Raw genomic sequence first — 15,471 nt, 5'->3', positions numbered from 1 at the left:
CTTTGTGTGATTTGGGTGCTAGTGTTTCCACGATTCCAAAAACTTTGTGTGATTTGCTAGGTTTCCATGAATTTGATGATTGTTCTTTAAACTTGCACCTTGCGGATTCCACCGTTAAGAAACCTATGGGAAGAATTAATGATGTTCTTATTGTTGCAAATAGGAATTATGTGCCCGTAGATTTCATTGTTCTTGATATAGATTGCAATCCTTCATGTCCTATTATTGTTGGTAGTCCTTTCCTTAGAACGATTGGTGCAATTATTGATATGAAGGAAGGGAATATTAGATTCCAATTTCCGTTAAGGAAAGGCATGGAACACTTTCCTAGAAAGAAAATAAAATTACCTTATGAATCTATCATGAGAGCCACTTATGAATTGCCTACCAAAGATGGTAACACCTAGATCTATCCTTGCCTTTATGCCTAGCTAGGGGCGTTAAACGATAGCGCTTGTTGGAAGGCAACCCAAATTTTATTTTACTTTTTTGCTTTGTGGTTCTGTTTTAGGAATAAATAATACATCTAGATTCTTTTTATATGTGGTTTTGTGTTTTAATTAGTGTTTGTGCCAAGTAGAACCTTTGGGAAGACTTGGGGAAAGTCTTTGTGATCTTGCTGTAAAAAACAGAAACTTTAGCGCTCACGAGATTAGCTACAACTTTTTACTGGTGAGCGATATTTAGTTGATTCTTTTTGAATATGATTAGTAGATAAATTCCTCACGTCAAGCAATTTATTTTAGAATTTTTGGAGTTCCAGAAGTTTGTGTTAGTTACAGATTACTACAGACTGTTCTGTTTTAGATAGATTCTGTTTTTCGCATGTTGTTTGCTTATTTTGATGAATCTATGGCTAGTAATGGAGTTTATAAACCATATAAAAGTTGGAATACAGTAGGTTTAACACCAATATAAAGAAAGAATGAGTTAATTACAGTACCTTGAAGTGGTGTTTTCTTTTCTTTCGCTAACGGAGCTCACGAGATTTTCTGTTAAGTTTTGTGTTGTGAAGTTTCCAAGTTTTGGGTAAAGATTTGATGGATTATGGAACAAGGAGTGGCAAGAGCCTTAGCTTGGGGATGCCCAAGGCACCCCAAGGTAAAATCTAAGGACAACCCAAAAAGCCTAAGCTTGGGGATGCCCCGGAAGGCATCCCCTCTTTTGTCTTCGTCCATCGGTAACTTTACTTGGAGCTATATTTTTATTCACCACGTGATATGTGTTTTGCTTGGAGCGTCTGGTATGATTTGAGTCTTTGCTTTTTAGTTCACCACAATCATCCTTTCTGTACACACCTTTTGAGAGAGACACACATTAATCGGAATTTATTAGAATACTCTATGTGCTTCACTTATATCTTTTGAGCTAAACAGTTTTGCTCTAGTGCTTCACTTATATCTTTTAGAGCACGGTGGTGGTTATATTTTATAGAAATTATTGATATCTCATGCTTCACTTATATCATTTTGAGAGTCCTTTAGAACAGCATGGTAGTTTATAAAGTGCATTGAATAGTAAGAGAAGTTTGATACTTGATAGTTGTTTTGAGATATAAAGATGATAATATTAGAGGTGTGCTAGTTGAGCAATTGTGAAATTGAGAAATACTTGTGTTGAAGTTTGCAAGTCCCGTAGCATGCACGTATGGTAAACGTTGTGTGACAAATTTGAAACATGAGGTGTTCTTTGATTGCTTTCCTTATGAGTGGCGGTCGGGGATGAGCGATGGTCTTTTCCTACCAATCTATCCCCCTAGGACCATGCGCGTAGTGCTTGGTTTTGATGACTTGTAGATTAGTATGTGAGTTCTTTATGACTAATGTTGAGTCCATGGATTATACGCACTCTCACCCCTCCATCATTGCTAGCCTCTTCGGTACCGTGCATTGCCCTTTCTCACCTTGAGAGTTGGTGCAAACTTCGCCGGTGCATCCAAACCCCGTGATATGATACGCTCTATCACACATAAACCTCCTTATATCTTCCTCAAAACAGCCACCATACCTACCTATTATGGCATTTCCATAGCCATTGAGAGATATGTTGCCATGCAACTTTCCACCGTTCCGTTTATTATGACACGCATCATCATTGTCATATTGCTTTGCATGATCATGTAGTTGACATCGTATTTGTGGCAAAGCCACCTTTATAATTCTTTCGTACATGTCACTCTTGATTCATTGCATATCCTGGTACACCGCTGGAGGCATTCACATAGAGTCATATTTTGTTCCAAGTATTGAGTTGTAATCTTTGAGTTGTAAGTAAATAAAAGTGTGATGATCATCATTATTAGAGCATTGTCCCAAGTGAGGAAAGGATGATGGAGACTATGATTCCCCCACAAGTCGGGATGAGACTCCGGATGAAGAAAAAAAAAGAGGAAAGAAAAGAGGCCAAAAAGAAAAAAAAGAGAAGAAGGCCCAAGTAAAAAAAAGAGAAAAAGAGAGAAGGGACAATGTTACTATCCTTTTACCACACTTGTGCTTCAAAATAGCACCATGATCTTCATGATAGAGAGTCTCCTATTTTGTCACTTTCATATACTAGTGGGAATTTTACATTATAGAACTTGGCTTGTATATTCCAACAATGAGCTTCCTCAAATGCCCTAGGTCTTTGTGAGCAAGCAAGTTGGATGCACACCCACTTAGTTTATTTTGTTGAGCTTTCATAAATTTATAGCTCTAGTGCATCCGTTGCATGGCAATCCCTACTCCTTGCATTGACATCAATTGATGGGCATCTCCATAGCCCGTTGATTAGCTGCGTCAATGTGAGACTTTCTCCTTTTTTGTCTTCTCACACAACCTCAATCATTATATTCTATTCCACCCATAGTGCTATGTTCATGGCTCGCGCTCATATATTGCGTAAAAGTTGAAAGAGTTTGAAAAGGCTAAGTATGAAACAATTGCTTGGCTTGTCATCGGGGTTGTGCATAATGAGAGCAATTTGTGTGACGAAAATGAAGCATAGCCAAACTATATGATTTTGTAGGGATAAGCTTTCTTTGGCTATGTTATTTTGATAAGACATAATTGCTTGGTTAGCATGCTTGAAGTATTATTATTTTTATGTCAATATTAAACTTTTATCTCGAATCTTTCAGAACTGAATATTCATGCCACAATAAAGAGAATTACATTGAGAAATATGCTAGGAAGCATTCCACATCAAAAATTCTGTTTTTATCATTTACCTACTCGAGGACGAGTAGGAATTAAGCTTGGGGATGCTTGATATGTCTCCAATGTATCTATAATTTTTTATTGTTACATGCTATTATATATTCTGTTTTGGATGTTTAATGGGCTTTATTATACACTTTCATATTATTTTTGGGACTAACCTATTAACCCAAGGCCCAGTGCAAATTGTTGTTTTTTGCCTATTTCAGTGTTTCGCAGAAAAGGAATATCAAACGGAGTCCAAACGGAATGAAACCTTCGGGAGAGTTATTTTTGGAACAAACGTGATCCAGAGGACTTGGAGTGGACGTCAAGAAACGTACGAGGAGGCCACGAGGCAGGGGGCGCGCCTACCCCCTGGGCGCGCCCTCCACCCTCGTGGGCCCCTCGTGGCTCCACCGACCTACTTCTTCCTCCTATATATACCTACGTACCCCGAAACCATCGAGGAGCACCACGAAAACCTAATTCCACCGCCGCAACCTTCTGTACCCGTGAGATCCCATCTTGGGGCCTTTTCCGGCGCTCTGCTGGAGGGGGCATCGATCACGGAGGGATTCTACATCAACACCATAGCCTCTCCGATGATGTGTGAGTAGTTTACCACAGACCTTCGGGTCCATAGTTATTAGCTAGATGGCTTCTTCTCTCTCTTTGGATCTCAATACAAAGTTCTCCTCGATCTTCTTGGAGATCTATTCGATGTAACTCTTTTTAGGGTGTGTTTGTCGAGATCCGATGAATTGTGGGTTTATGATCAAGATTATCTATGAACAATATTTGAATCTTCTCTGAATTCTTTTATGTATGATTGGTTATCTTTGCAAGTCTCTTCGAATTATCAGTTTGGTTTGGCCTACTAGATTGATCTTTCTTGCAATGGGAGAAGTGCTTAGCTTTGGGTTCAATCATGCGGTGCTCGATCCCAGTGACAGTAGGGGAAACAACATGTATTGTATTGTTGCCATCGAGGATAAAAAAGATGGGGTTTATATCATATTGCATGAGTTTATCCCTCTACATCATGTCATCTTACCTAATGTGTTACTCTGTTCTTATGAACTTAATACTCTAGATGCATGCTGGATAGCGGTCGATGTGTGGAGTAATAGTAGTAGATGTAGGCAAGAGTCGGTCTACTTGTCGCGGATGTGATGCCTATATACATGATCACGCCTAGATATTCTCATAATTATGCACTTTTCTATCAATTTCTCGACAGTAATTTGTTCACCCACCGTAATACTTATGCTATCTTGAGAGAAGCCACTAGTGAAACCTATGGCCCCCGGGTCTATTCTCCATCATATTAATCTCCCGTCAACAAGCTATTTCTATCGCCGTTTAGTTTTCTTTCTTTACTTTTAGTCTTTATCATAAAAATACCAAAAATATTATCTTATCATCTCTATCAGATCTCACTTTTGCAAGTGGCCGTGAAGGGATTGACAACCCCTTTATCGCGTTGGTTGCAAGGTTCTTATTTGTTTGTGTACGTACGAGGGACTTGCGTGTGGCCTCCTACTGGATTGATACCTTGGTTCTAAAAAACTGAGGGAAATACTTACGCTACTTTGCTGCATCACCCTTTCCTCTTCAAGGGAAAACCAACGCAGTGCTCAAGAGGTAGCAGCAATGTTCCTTCTCCGTGGACCCTTCACGGGTGGAGCCCTCCGTGGACTCGTGCAACCATTACCCTCCGTGGGTTGAAGTCTCCATCAAGGTGGACGTACAATAGCACCAACTATCGGAACCACGCCAAAATTCACCGTGTCTTTATTGCGTTTGATTTCTCTAATCCCTCCTTTACGTTCATATGCAAAGTCTTTACTTTCCGCTGCTCAACTCTTAGACTTGCATGTGTAGGGTGTATTTGACTTGTTAGAATCTCTAAAACTTTCTTACAACTAAAATTGGGAAAAGGATAAAGTTTTATTTGGTCAAGTAGTCTAATCACCCCCCTCTAGACCTATCTTCTCGATCCTACAAAAAGATGGGCCCTTCACAGAGGGAAGCGGAGGTTTTCATGCAATTTTTCATTTGGATGTGCAAACTCTTAATGTAAAGAAATGTCACTTTGTATTACCCCTTGTGATAGCAACCTTTATGATGCAGTCTGTCACTTTTATTTCTTTGCCATCACAAGTTCGTACAAAATTCATTTTCCCTTACAATAAAAGATCATACATATTTAGGAGCAATGCTTATTGCCTTTCGCACCGATGAAAACTTACTTAAAGGATCTTATTCAATCCATAGGTAGATATGGCTTATGGCAAGAAACTGTGTTCAAGGGTTTTCGGATGTGCAAGTAGTATCTCTACTTAGTACGAAATTTTGGCTAGCAAAATATTATGGCCAAGCACCACATGTTAGAGGATCCATGACAATATAACTTCTATGTGAATACAAGCAAACATAACCCATTATGTTGTCTTCCTTATCCAACATCAACTATTTGATCAAGTTTTTTGAAATAATTAATGGGGGCTCACAATCATAAAAGATGTCCAAGATGGTATATTCATATGTGAGACCTCTCTTCCCTTAATATCTGTCATGAATTGCATCAATGACCAATGCTATGTTTGATAGATCCCAATAAATTTTATTCATTACACCCCTTATATGTGAAGTCATTACTCATATGATCTTTTTATTCTTTATTCTTTTCATTGCTAAAATTGGAACAAGAAAGTAAAACAACAAAACTCAAACTCCTCTTTATTATATAGCTTTCGCACACGATTACACAGATAGACAGATCACGAAACAAACACTCAAAACTGACTCGTACTAAAACTTTATTCTTCTAAATCAAGAAATAATAAGGATCAAACTAAGATAGATAATGATGATAAAAGGGATGGTGATACGATACCGGGGCACCTCCCCCAAGCTTGGAACAAGCCATGGGTGGTACCCATATCCGTGTGATGGTGGTGAGGAATTTGTGGGCTTGTTCTCCCTCTTCCAAGTGTCCAACTCATGCCTCTTCTTGATGATTTCATAGAGCACACGATTCTTTCCTCAAGGGCAATAACTTCTTTTGGGAGTGCTATGTTTTGGGCACAAATCGCATCAACGGCCTTTAGTGCACCAAAGAAAGATTAGGAAAAGGAGAGGAAAAAGAATCCTACTCCTTCGTAGTCTCCAGAAGAGAGACTGATTCGTCCTCTTGCTCTCCATCAATCTTGCCACTGCCCCCTCTTTGGTCTTCTCTGGCTCAGTAGGATCTTCTTCACCGGAAGACCACTCATAGTGGATCTCGTTGAAAGGACGTTTGCCCAGAGAGGGTTGGACAATCTGGTGCTTGGTGTGGAGCCTTCGGGGAGCCATGAGGGACTTGTTGATCTAGATCTGTCAGAAAAACAACCCGAAATAAGAATAGAGGAGAAACTTGCAATACGGAGGTCAAAATAGCGAGAAGTATATATCATGAATCTTTCACGTGCAGGACAAGTAATCGGGGAGAAAACGGAGTCGGGACAGGGGAGTCAGGAGCTCACACGGTGCACCCCGGGAGAGGGGGGCACCATGTGGGCTCGTCGCTCCCTCGTGCACAATCCTAGTTGTTTATTATTTTCCTAATGATGCCCAAGAGAACCTTGCATACGGCTTGATCACACGTCCACTGAGTTGTTGTAGTGGTCGGTAACCAAAACATGGTCTTGGTTTGATACGTTCCAATCATTGCATCCATGGGGCGCCGGAGCAGTGGCTGTAGGGGCCACCGGAGTTGCAGCACGAGGCGCCGCATTGGCTTCTTTGTCTTCTTCTTTGTGGCCGCCTCGTCGAGCGCCGACACCGCCGCCGTCGGCTTTCGAGCTCGTTTGGCTCCGGCTGATACGGCGGGAGGGCAGTTGTCGTTGCCGGAGAGCCGGTGGCTACCCCGGAGGCCATTGGAGAGGTTGGAGAAGGAGCTTAGATGCGGTGGGTTTTTTCATCACCAAACTCTTCTTTGGCGTGGGCAGTGGTGCATGGGTGATTTTCGACGGTGCAAAGTCGGCGCCGGTGGGGTGGGGGAAGGGGTCGTGCTATCCATTCCAGCCGGCCGGACGGTCATCGGTGGCGGCGGCAGGGTGTGGCAGCTGCGGCGGGCGAAGGCAGGATGGTGTGGGGGTGGGAGGAAGAGAGGTGCCAGTTTTACTCGCCGCCGCAGGATCGAGTAAATTTAGGGATATTTGAGGGGATATTGGGAGTTCGAGTAAAAAAATTACTCCACTAAGCCGGATAGGAGATCGGCTATGTCGGGGATATACCCCGCGGCGTAAACCGGCCGGAAGTATAACCCGGCCGGACTTGGCGGTTTATTTGAAGACCCCGCTGACACTTGGCGATTTACTGGCGACCCGCCCTGACCTGGCGGTTTACAAGCAACCCGCCTGGTCATTATGACTCACTGGTGACCCGGCGGGTGGGTCAAACGGATGACAAGGCCCAAGGCCCAGAAGGCCGGTTCATACTATGGTGGGCCGGTTTACAAGAAAAGGCATAAGGAATATTTACCTTACAAGGATTTAAGACCTGGACTTGTATCCGGTTTGTATTAGAAGGTAGATTAGTCCTCATCCTAATAGGACTCCACATGTAACCCGCACCTTCAACTTATATAAGGAGGGGCAGGGCTCCCCAAAGAGGGACAAGCAAGAAGCAATAATCTCTAGGGCTAGACACAATTAGAGGAGAGCCGGTTTACCGGCGACTCCCTCATGAGCATAAGGAGACCTAGCCACAAACAGCATGTAGGGCTATTACCGGATGATGTTTCCCGGGGCCCGAAGCCGTCTAAATCCTCGTCTTGTGTGTTGCGTCTCTCGATTCCGCTCAACCCCTTTCAAGCTACTACAAAGATGCGTTGGCTTCACGAATAAGTCCTCACACTAGGACATCCGCCGTGACACTTCCACGACAGGCTAGGTGCGCCGTATGGGACTATAACCGAATTTTTACTCCCTTATTGCTTTTTAGGGAATCGATTAGAAATGCCCTTAGGAGTACATGCACTTTTAGGGGATCAATTAGAAATGCCCTTAGCCGCACGCGCACGTCGACTTTCCAACTGTCATTGACAAGGTCATGCCGGCTCTGGTATGAGAGCGGCGACAAGGCGCGGTAGCGGCTTGTTTTTCTGGCGGCCGCAATGGTCGTTCGTTGGTCCATGAATCTCGATGTAATTTTTATTATGTTTGAGGTGTTTTGTACTTTCGATGAATCTTTATAATAGATTTGATCATTTTCAAAAAAAAGAATCTTCCACCGTAATATGATTCGAACTAGTCATCACTATATCTATGTACCGCAAGAACTGCACACACGAATTTGTTACATCACTATGTTTCTCTGAAGGAGTAATATATATGGAGTTCAGAACAACCGTCAAATTTTAAGCCGGAAACGTGGGATCAAACACCGGCGATATAATTTCATGATTTGGCTCTTCTTGCATCCTGTGCTTATAATTTCGATCCCATCGTGTACTCCGACACAAGTTTTGAGAATAAGGATGAACTGTCTTTTAGCAACTTCGCCGGTGAGTCGTACTCTACAATTTCACCTGTTTTACACAACATGACAGTAGTTAAAACAAGCAAACAAACAGAGAAGAACAGGATTTGTCAGTTAAATCTGTAACGAAGTGGACGAGACTCACCGTTGTCCAGAAGAATGACCCTCTCGCTATCAAGAACCGATGTAATACGGTGTGCTATCGTGATGACGGTGCATTCCGCAAACTGCTGTTTCAAGGTTTGCTGGATCAAACTGTCGGTTTTGGGATCCACGGAAGAAGTTGCCTCGTCCAGAACTAAGATCCGTCTCCTCTTTAAAATCACCCTTCCCAAGCAAACAAGCTGCCGTTGACCCGCGCTCCAGTTTTCTCCATTCTCCGTGACTGCATTTCAGTTCAGAATATTCAAGTTGTTGGTTCGGCATATCATAAAGAAAAGCAATATCTATTGGGAATTTCTTATATATACATATCAAACCTGTACAGTCGAGCTTGAGCTCGTTCTTCCTAACTTCGTCTCCAAGATGACAGCAGTCCAATGCCTAGACAACGTAGATCACGCATAAATTACTTTGGCCATCAAATAGAAAATACAGATGCTATTTTCTTTTAAGTTATGGGGTCAAATTGGTTTTTTAAATGAATGGAGTAAATTTGAAAATATAACTACCTCCCAGATTTGGTCATCACTATACTCATTCAGAGGGTCGATGTTGCTTCGCAGAGTCCCCTCAAACATAACAGGATCTTGTGGAATGATACTCAGTCTTGTCCGTAGGTCATGCAGTCCAATGGTGGAGATGTCGATCCCATCTATCAATACTTGCCCAATGCAGGGGTCGACAATGCGGAATAGTGTTTGAATCAAGGTTGACTTTCCACCACCTGTTCTTCCAACAATACCAGTCTTCATACCTCCTGAGAAGGTGCATGTCACGCCTTTCAAAACTAAAGGCAGATGTGGCGCATATTTTACCTGCATGACATACAGGCACTTAGGGTACTAATAACTGCAACATTGTATCAGCAGCAACATGAGAACTGCTATTACTAACTGATGAAAACAATTTCTATGTGCAACTAAAACTGTCTCATAGAACTTCAGAAGTTTCATCAATATGGATTTGCAACAACAAAATAACTAAATATTTAAAGCTGAAGAAACGAACATGAAGGTTACGAAGCTCAATTTCACCCTTTGCTGGCCAATGGCAATCCGGTCTACTTTCCGATATCGTAAGGGGCGGTTCAGAAGGAATGGCCATGTACTGTAATATTCTTTCCACGGATATCATTCTGTTTTCCAAACTACAGAGGACGACAATAGCCCACCCTTGTAGCATATTCAGACTTAGTCCATAAGTGACTGCAAGACCAGCTGTTTCTGTAAAGTGTAAAGAGATAATAGGTTAATACTAATTAGGGATGCTAATACACATTATTCTCTAAGTTTAGTTGAATGGCAAAAGTATGTTTACTTACTTGAGTCAATTAGATCAGTTGGCAAGGTGACTAAAAGTATCAAGGCAAATCCAAAAATAAATGAAGAAAGGAAGTCCAAGCGAAAGCACAACCATTCCATCGCAGCAACATTGTATAAACTTGGCCGAGACAAATTATCCATCAAGTGGCCAGTAGAACTGATGAACTGTCTTTCCTTATCAAAACATCTAATTATATTTGTGCCAGCTATTGATTCGGCGAAATGCTGCATCACAGGAGCTCTGCAAACTCCAGTTAACCTCTGCAATTCCCTAGCAGCACTTATGTAGTATTGCTGGAATAGAAGGAATGATATTGTGATTAAAAGAACAAAACAACGCAAATACCAATTAATTTCATAGAATACACATAACTATAAATTTCTGATATAATATGCTACATATTATATACTATTAAAAGAATGTTGTGGATTAAAATTTGTCTTAATCTGCTTAACCAAAAGTTCACCATTGGTCCTAAAATTTGCAGTCGTGACACTTAGGTCCTGAACATGCGAAGTGCTAAGATTTAGGTTCTTTAACTTGTATAAATTAGTTAATATAGGTTTAAACCTTACTTAATTGGCATTCAAAGTCCATTTAACAAAAAAAATCTTCAAAAAAATTATTAGATTTTTGGGTAGTCATGTGTCAGAACTTGTACTTCCATAAGTTAAAAGTCCCACGCCCCTCTATTACCGCTCATGTAAGTTGGAGTGCACCTGCTCTGACTCACTTATGCAAGTTTGGGGATCAATATAGTTATACTCAAAGACCTATTTGACAAACCATGGAAGTCTCAGGGCATCTCGTAACGAAACAGAAACAGGGCTTCTAGATTTAGTAGCACTGCTCACATATATAGTGGCATCTGGGAAAAAATCACACTACCACTCCAACCAATTATTCTATCTATATGAACATAAATGATTAATTTATGTACTCTACAAACTAAATTTGTTGCTATACTAGATTTTGCCTTCAAGGTGTCGAACTCCTGTGCATGCATAATTCACTAGCTACGGATCAATGTATCTATACTTCTTCAATGATTTCAAGTAATGGATGCCAACAAGAACTCAAATCGAACAAAAATATATGAAAAACATTACCTGATACCATAGAGATGCAACACTGACAGGGACAAAAATTATAAATACTGGCCATGCAACCCATGACATTAGAATGATTGTTCCAAGAAGTTCGATGGCAGGGAACAGAAGGTAGCCCATCAGGTCAAAAATTCGAGTATCCACTGCGCTCTGATCGGTGGAAGCCTGCAATTTGTTTCAACTTTCAACGTTAAGAACAGAATAAAAAGATCGATAGCACTCCCGAGGACATGTGACTTCAACTTATGTTTGCGAATAGTTTTCTGAAGGTACTTGCTTACTCTAATCAAGATACGGCCATTGGGCGTGGAGTCAAAGAAAGACATCGGTGCTCGGAATATGCATTGGTGCATCTTGTCAAATAGCATAGTTGCAGTCTTACATTCAGCCATGGCAAGAAGATAGGATCGCATGAAGACGCACAACGAGGTAACAAGAGCTAATGCAACATATACATTTATCATCTTTAAGCTACTGACTGGAGGATTCACATCTTTAGATCTTGGAGCTGCCCAAGCCATCCATAAATTGCTTCCAATTTGAAGAGATTGAAAAAGGATCTGGGCTAGCAAAATAATTGGCACAAATGCTCCTTTGTCTGCCATTGTAATATATCTCCAGTAGACAGTAAACCCAACCCGGCCTTTCTCCCTTTCTTCTTCTTGTACAAGTTGACCATTTTGAACAATTACTTCATTCTCATCATCTGTTTGCACATCAGCTATGGGTAGGGTGCTTCCACTGCCATTAAGATGGCAATTAATTTCAAAATTGCTACTTGGTGGCTCCAACATCTCCATAGTAGACAATGCCTCCTTGTGTGACACAGTTAATTCAGTGAATTCTTTTCCAGAATTGAGAATTTCAGTGTAATCCCCTGCTTGTATTATTTTCCCATCTTTCAAGACCTGAAATATGACAAAATGAATTGAAAAGGAATTTTTGCACGTAGCATAGAAAAGACATTGTACATTTGTTTCTAGCATACCATGATAACATCGGCTGAAGGTAAAAATTCAACATGATGTGTAACATACACAACTGTTTTTGAAGCTAAAAATCCAAGCAAGCACTCCTGCAAAAGATAAATTATAGTCAATAAGTTCGCTGAATAGCAGTAAGTATTCGCTCGCACCCTAGAATATCTCTCGAGAAAGGACATATTAACTCAAATTGATTGGCTAAACTGGACCAATCACAACACCAGGAGAGTTGTTTAATAACATGACTAAAAGAAATATGAAACCAATTTTTTTGGAAATGTAACTATAATATTTAGAAATTCTTAACGGGATGGACATTGAAGCAAGAGATTAATTAGCACTCTGAAGTCTCAACCAAGAAGAATTTGAAATAAGCTACTACCTTCATCAGTAAGAAAATATATACATTTTATCCGAGTTCGTTTTGGTAATATTTGTAGTTTAGGCAACGTTTTCTACAACATGCCCCATTAATGTGTGTCGGTACTAGTATGTAGCTATATAGTATTCTTGTTTTCATTTACATTTTTAAATTGCACAATAACAATGTATATCACACGAGATGATTAAACCAGCAGCTTATAAAATTTCAACACCACCACAATTGACAACATGACAGAGAAGTGCTAACAAAAGTGTAATCGTTTTTCTTGAACAATTTTTCCAACAGAAACATATTGTGGAAAAATTTTGAAAGGTGAACATTGCAACACTTGCGAATGTAGTATAAATTTATATAATCAAATAGAAAGGTGAACATTGCAACACTTGCGAATGTAATATAAACATAAGATATGTCCCCGGATAAGGTATTAGTTTTAGCATTCAGTAATTTTTCATATACATAAATAACAAAGAAATAAAAAATATCAAGACATACCTTGAACAAGTGCAATCCAGTATGAGCATCAACTGCACTAAACGGATCATCAAATAGATAGATATCAGCATCATGGTACAAAGCACGGGCTATTTGCATCCTTTGTTTTTGTCCACCACTGAGGTTAATGCCTCTCTCTCCTATTATCGTCTGGTCACCGAATGGTAACATATCCAGGTCCTTGATGAGAGAGCATGCTTCAAGCACCTTTTCATACCTCTCCCTATTCATTTCTGTGCCGAAAAGTATATTATCCTCAATTTTCCCACTCTGTATCCAAGGTGTTTGGCTAACATAGGAGATCCTACCACAAGTGGTAACCTCTCCTGATAATTTTGGTATCTCACCGAGTATGCAAGACAACAAACTTGATTTGCCAGATCCAACTGTTCCACAGATACCAACCCTCATTCCTTGTCGTATACGGAAGTTCACGTCTTGGAGAGTAGGCACTTGAGAAGATGTATTCCAAGAGAACTGACCGTTCGTCACCTCAATCGATACATCGGTGGTACCTCTAGGAAGCTTAGTTACAACATCACTAGGCAGTTCCTCAAGGCACATAAATGAGCTTATCCTGTCAAGCGATACTTTTGTCTGATTGATAATAGAGATTAAATCTGGGATACCGTGGATTGGTGCTTGCATCTGTCTAAATGTTGCCAGAGCGCATAGCACTTTACCTGTTTCTAATGGAACGCCCATAAGCACACAAGCTCCAAAAGTGACCATGGCAACAAAAGCAGGAACACAAAAATATATAGATAGAACCATCGCCGAGGTGTATACATTCTTCTTTACCCAATTCATCTCTACCTTCCTCAACTCTGCGATCTTCGATAAGAAGATCATTTCCCATCCTTGAAGCTTGAGAATGCGCATGTTCTGTAAGATCTCAGACATAGCCCTCATTCTCACATCCTTGGCGCTCATAGTTTTCTCTTGGTAACTTTGCACGATTAGCCCTAAAGGTATATTGGCCGCCGATGTCAAAGCAGTGGCAAGAAAGGCAGCAATTGCAGCCCCAAAACCAAGTGTCGAGTATAAAATGAGCATTGCTAGAAAAATTTGCACAGGAAGCAGCCAAAGATCATGCATGGATCGACTGAAATCTCCTACACACTCGGCATCGAGGCTCACGACATTGATCATCTCTCCGCTTGAGATGCTTTGCCTGCACTGACCGGAGAGGGCAAGGCCTTTTTGATAAATAGCAGCAACAAGCGATGAACGTGCACGCACGCCTACTTGTTTTGATTTAAACTGCAAATGCCTTGTTGAGAGGCCTCCGATCAACTGCGCAACAACGAATCCCAACACTAAAACGTAGCCCTCTTTACTGGATCTTGAACTCTTATTTAGGTAGTCGACAAAGTACTTGATCAGGTAGGGTCCAACATATGAAGCAACAGCGCTGAGTAGGGCAGAGACTGCAGTGATGAGGATCAGTTGCCATGTTGTAAGCACAATAGCCTTGGCCAGCTTGACTGTCGTAACGTCTGTGAACTGCCCCGTCGCAGAGTTTGACACAACCTTTGCCTTAAACTTAGGGAGGATCCCATGGACACTGTCACTGTCATCCAAGAACGGCACATCATCAAGATCTAGCGTTTTCTTTCTGCCAAGATCAAGTAAAGGGCCCATCCAAGAAAATGTGATAATGCTAAACCATCCAGCATCTGTGAAAAGTGATTTAGTGCTTGCTGCCTCAGATGAGGAACAAGTTGCCTGGTCCAAAAGCGGCTGCCTCATGATGAACAGGTAACTTCTGAACAGCGAAACTGGAAAAAAGAGTACACCTTAACTTTTAGACTAGAACAACAGAGTATAAGAACAGAGTATAAGACTATGAACATTAGAGAACACGTCGTTTAAGTTTGACCATATATAGAGAGAAAAATGCAGAAAGTTGAGCTAACGCAATTATATAACAGAAACAACAGACAGGCAATGAAGCACATCACTCCTAAACAGCACAGAGTTGCAGAGCCTAGAGCAAACCTGGATTGTTCGAATTCTATCTAGAAGAGTCGGCATCGTATATGAAAAAAACAAAAGCAAGAAGATCAAAGGGCAGCAACATCGAAATCATTATTTCCTCACAAAAATAGACACACGCGTTTAATATATGTAGATAGATGTGCTGTACCTGTACTTAGGGTAGGCAAGGGAAGCAGGAGTTACACGGACGAGGCAGCTAGCTGAACGATCGATGCCGATTTCTGCCACTCGACCTCGCAGAACAGGAGGATTCCACGTATCCGCTCGCGAGATCAGATCATAATCTGACGTTTTGCCGTCTCTAGATT

At 41.0% G+C, this 15,471-nt stretch overlaps 1 protein-coding gene across 1 annotated transcript; it reads right to left on the bottom strand.

The window, feature by feature from the left end:
* Window positions 1–8,653: 8,653 nt before the first annotated feature.
* LOC109782910 (ABC transporter C family member 3-like) lies at window positions 8,654–15,265 on the bottom strand. Its single transcript, XM_020341541.2, has 10 exons — window positions 13,163–15,265; window positions 12,288–12,374; window positions 11,581–12,207; window positions 11,300–11,464; window positions 10,189–10,483; window positions 9,876–10,090; window positions 9,377–9,682; window positions 9,185–9,248; window positions 8,851–9,090; window positions 8,654–8,754 (listed from the first exon to the last, which is right to left on the bottom strand). Exons 1-10 carry the CDS (start codon window positions 14,912–14,914, stop codon window positions 8,654–8,656), a joined length of 3,852 nt encoding a protein of 1,283 aa, XP_020197130.1. The 5' UTR covers window positions 14,915–15,265.
* Window positions 15,266–15,471: the final 206 nt, after the last annotated feature.

The sequence above is a fragment of the Aegilops tauschii genome, chromosome 2, assembly GCF_002575655.3.
Source record: "Aegilops tauschii subsp. strangulata cultivar AL8/78 chromosome 2, Aet v6.0, whole genome shotgun sequence".
NCBI lineage: Eukaryota > Viridiplantae > Streptophyta > Magnoliopsida > Poales > Poaceae > Aegilops > Aegilops tauschii.
Note: the sequence above shows the minus strand (reverse complement) of the source record. Positions and strands in the feature narration are given on the sequence as shown.

Bases quoted from the DNA above. Each gene is read 5' to 3' on its own strand.
- LOC109782910 (XM_020341541.2), bottom strand. From the start codon at position 14,914: ATGAGGCAGCCGCTTTTGGACCAGGCAACTTGTTCCTCATCTGAGGCA. The intron at 11,465-11,580 runs GTAAGCAAGTAC...AACAAATTGCAG, and splicing joins ATGGCCGTATCTTGATTAGA to GCTTCCACCGATCAGAGCGC. The intron at 10,484-11,299 runs GTAATGTTTTTC...CTTCTATTCCAG, and splicing joins TTGCATCTCTATGGTATCAG to CAATACTACATAAGTGCTGC.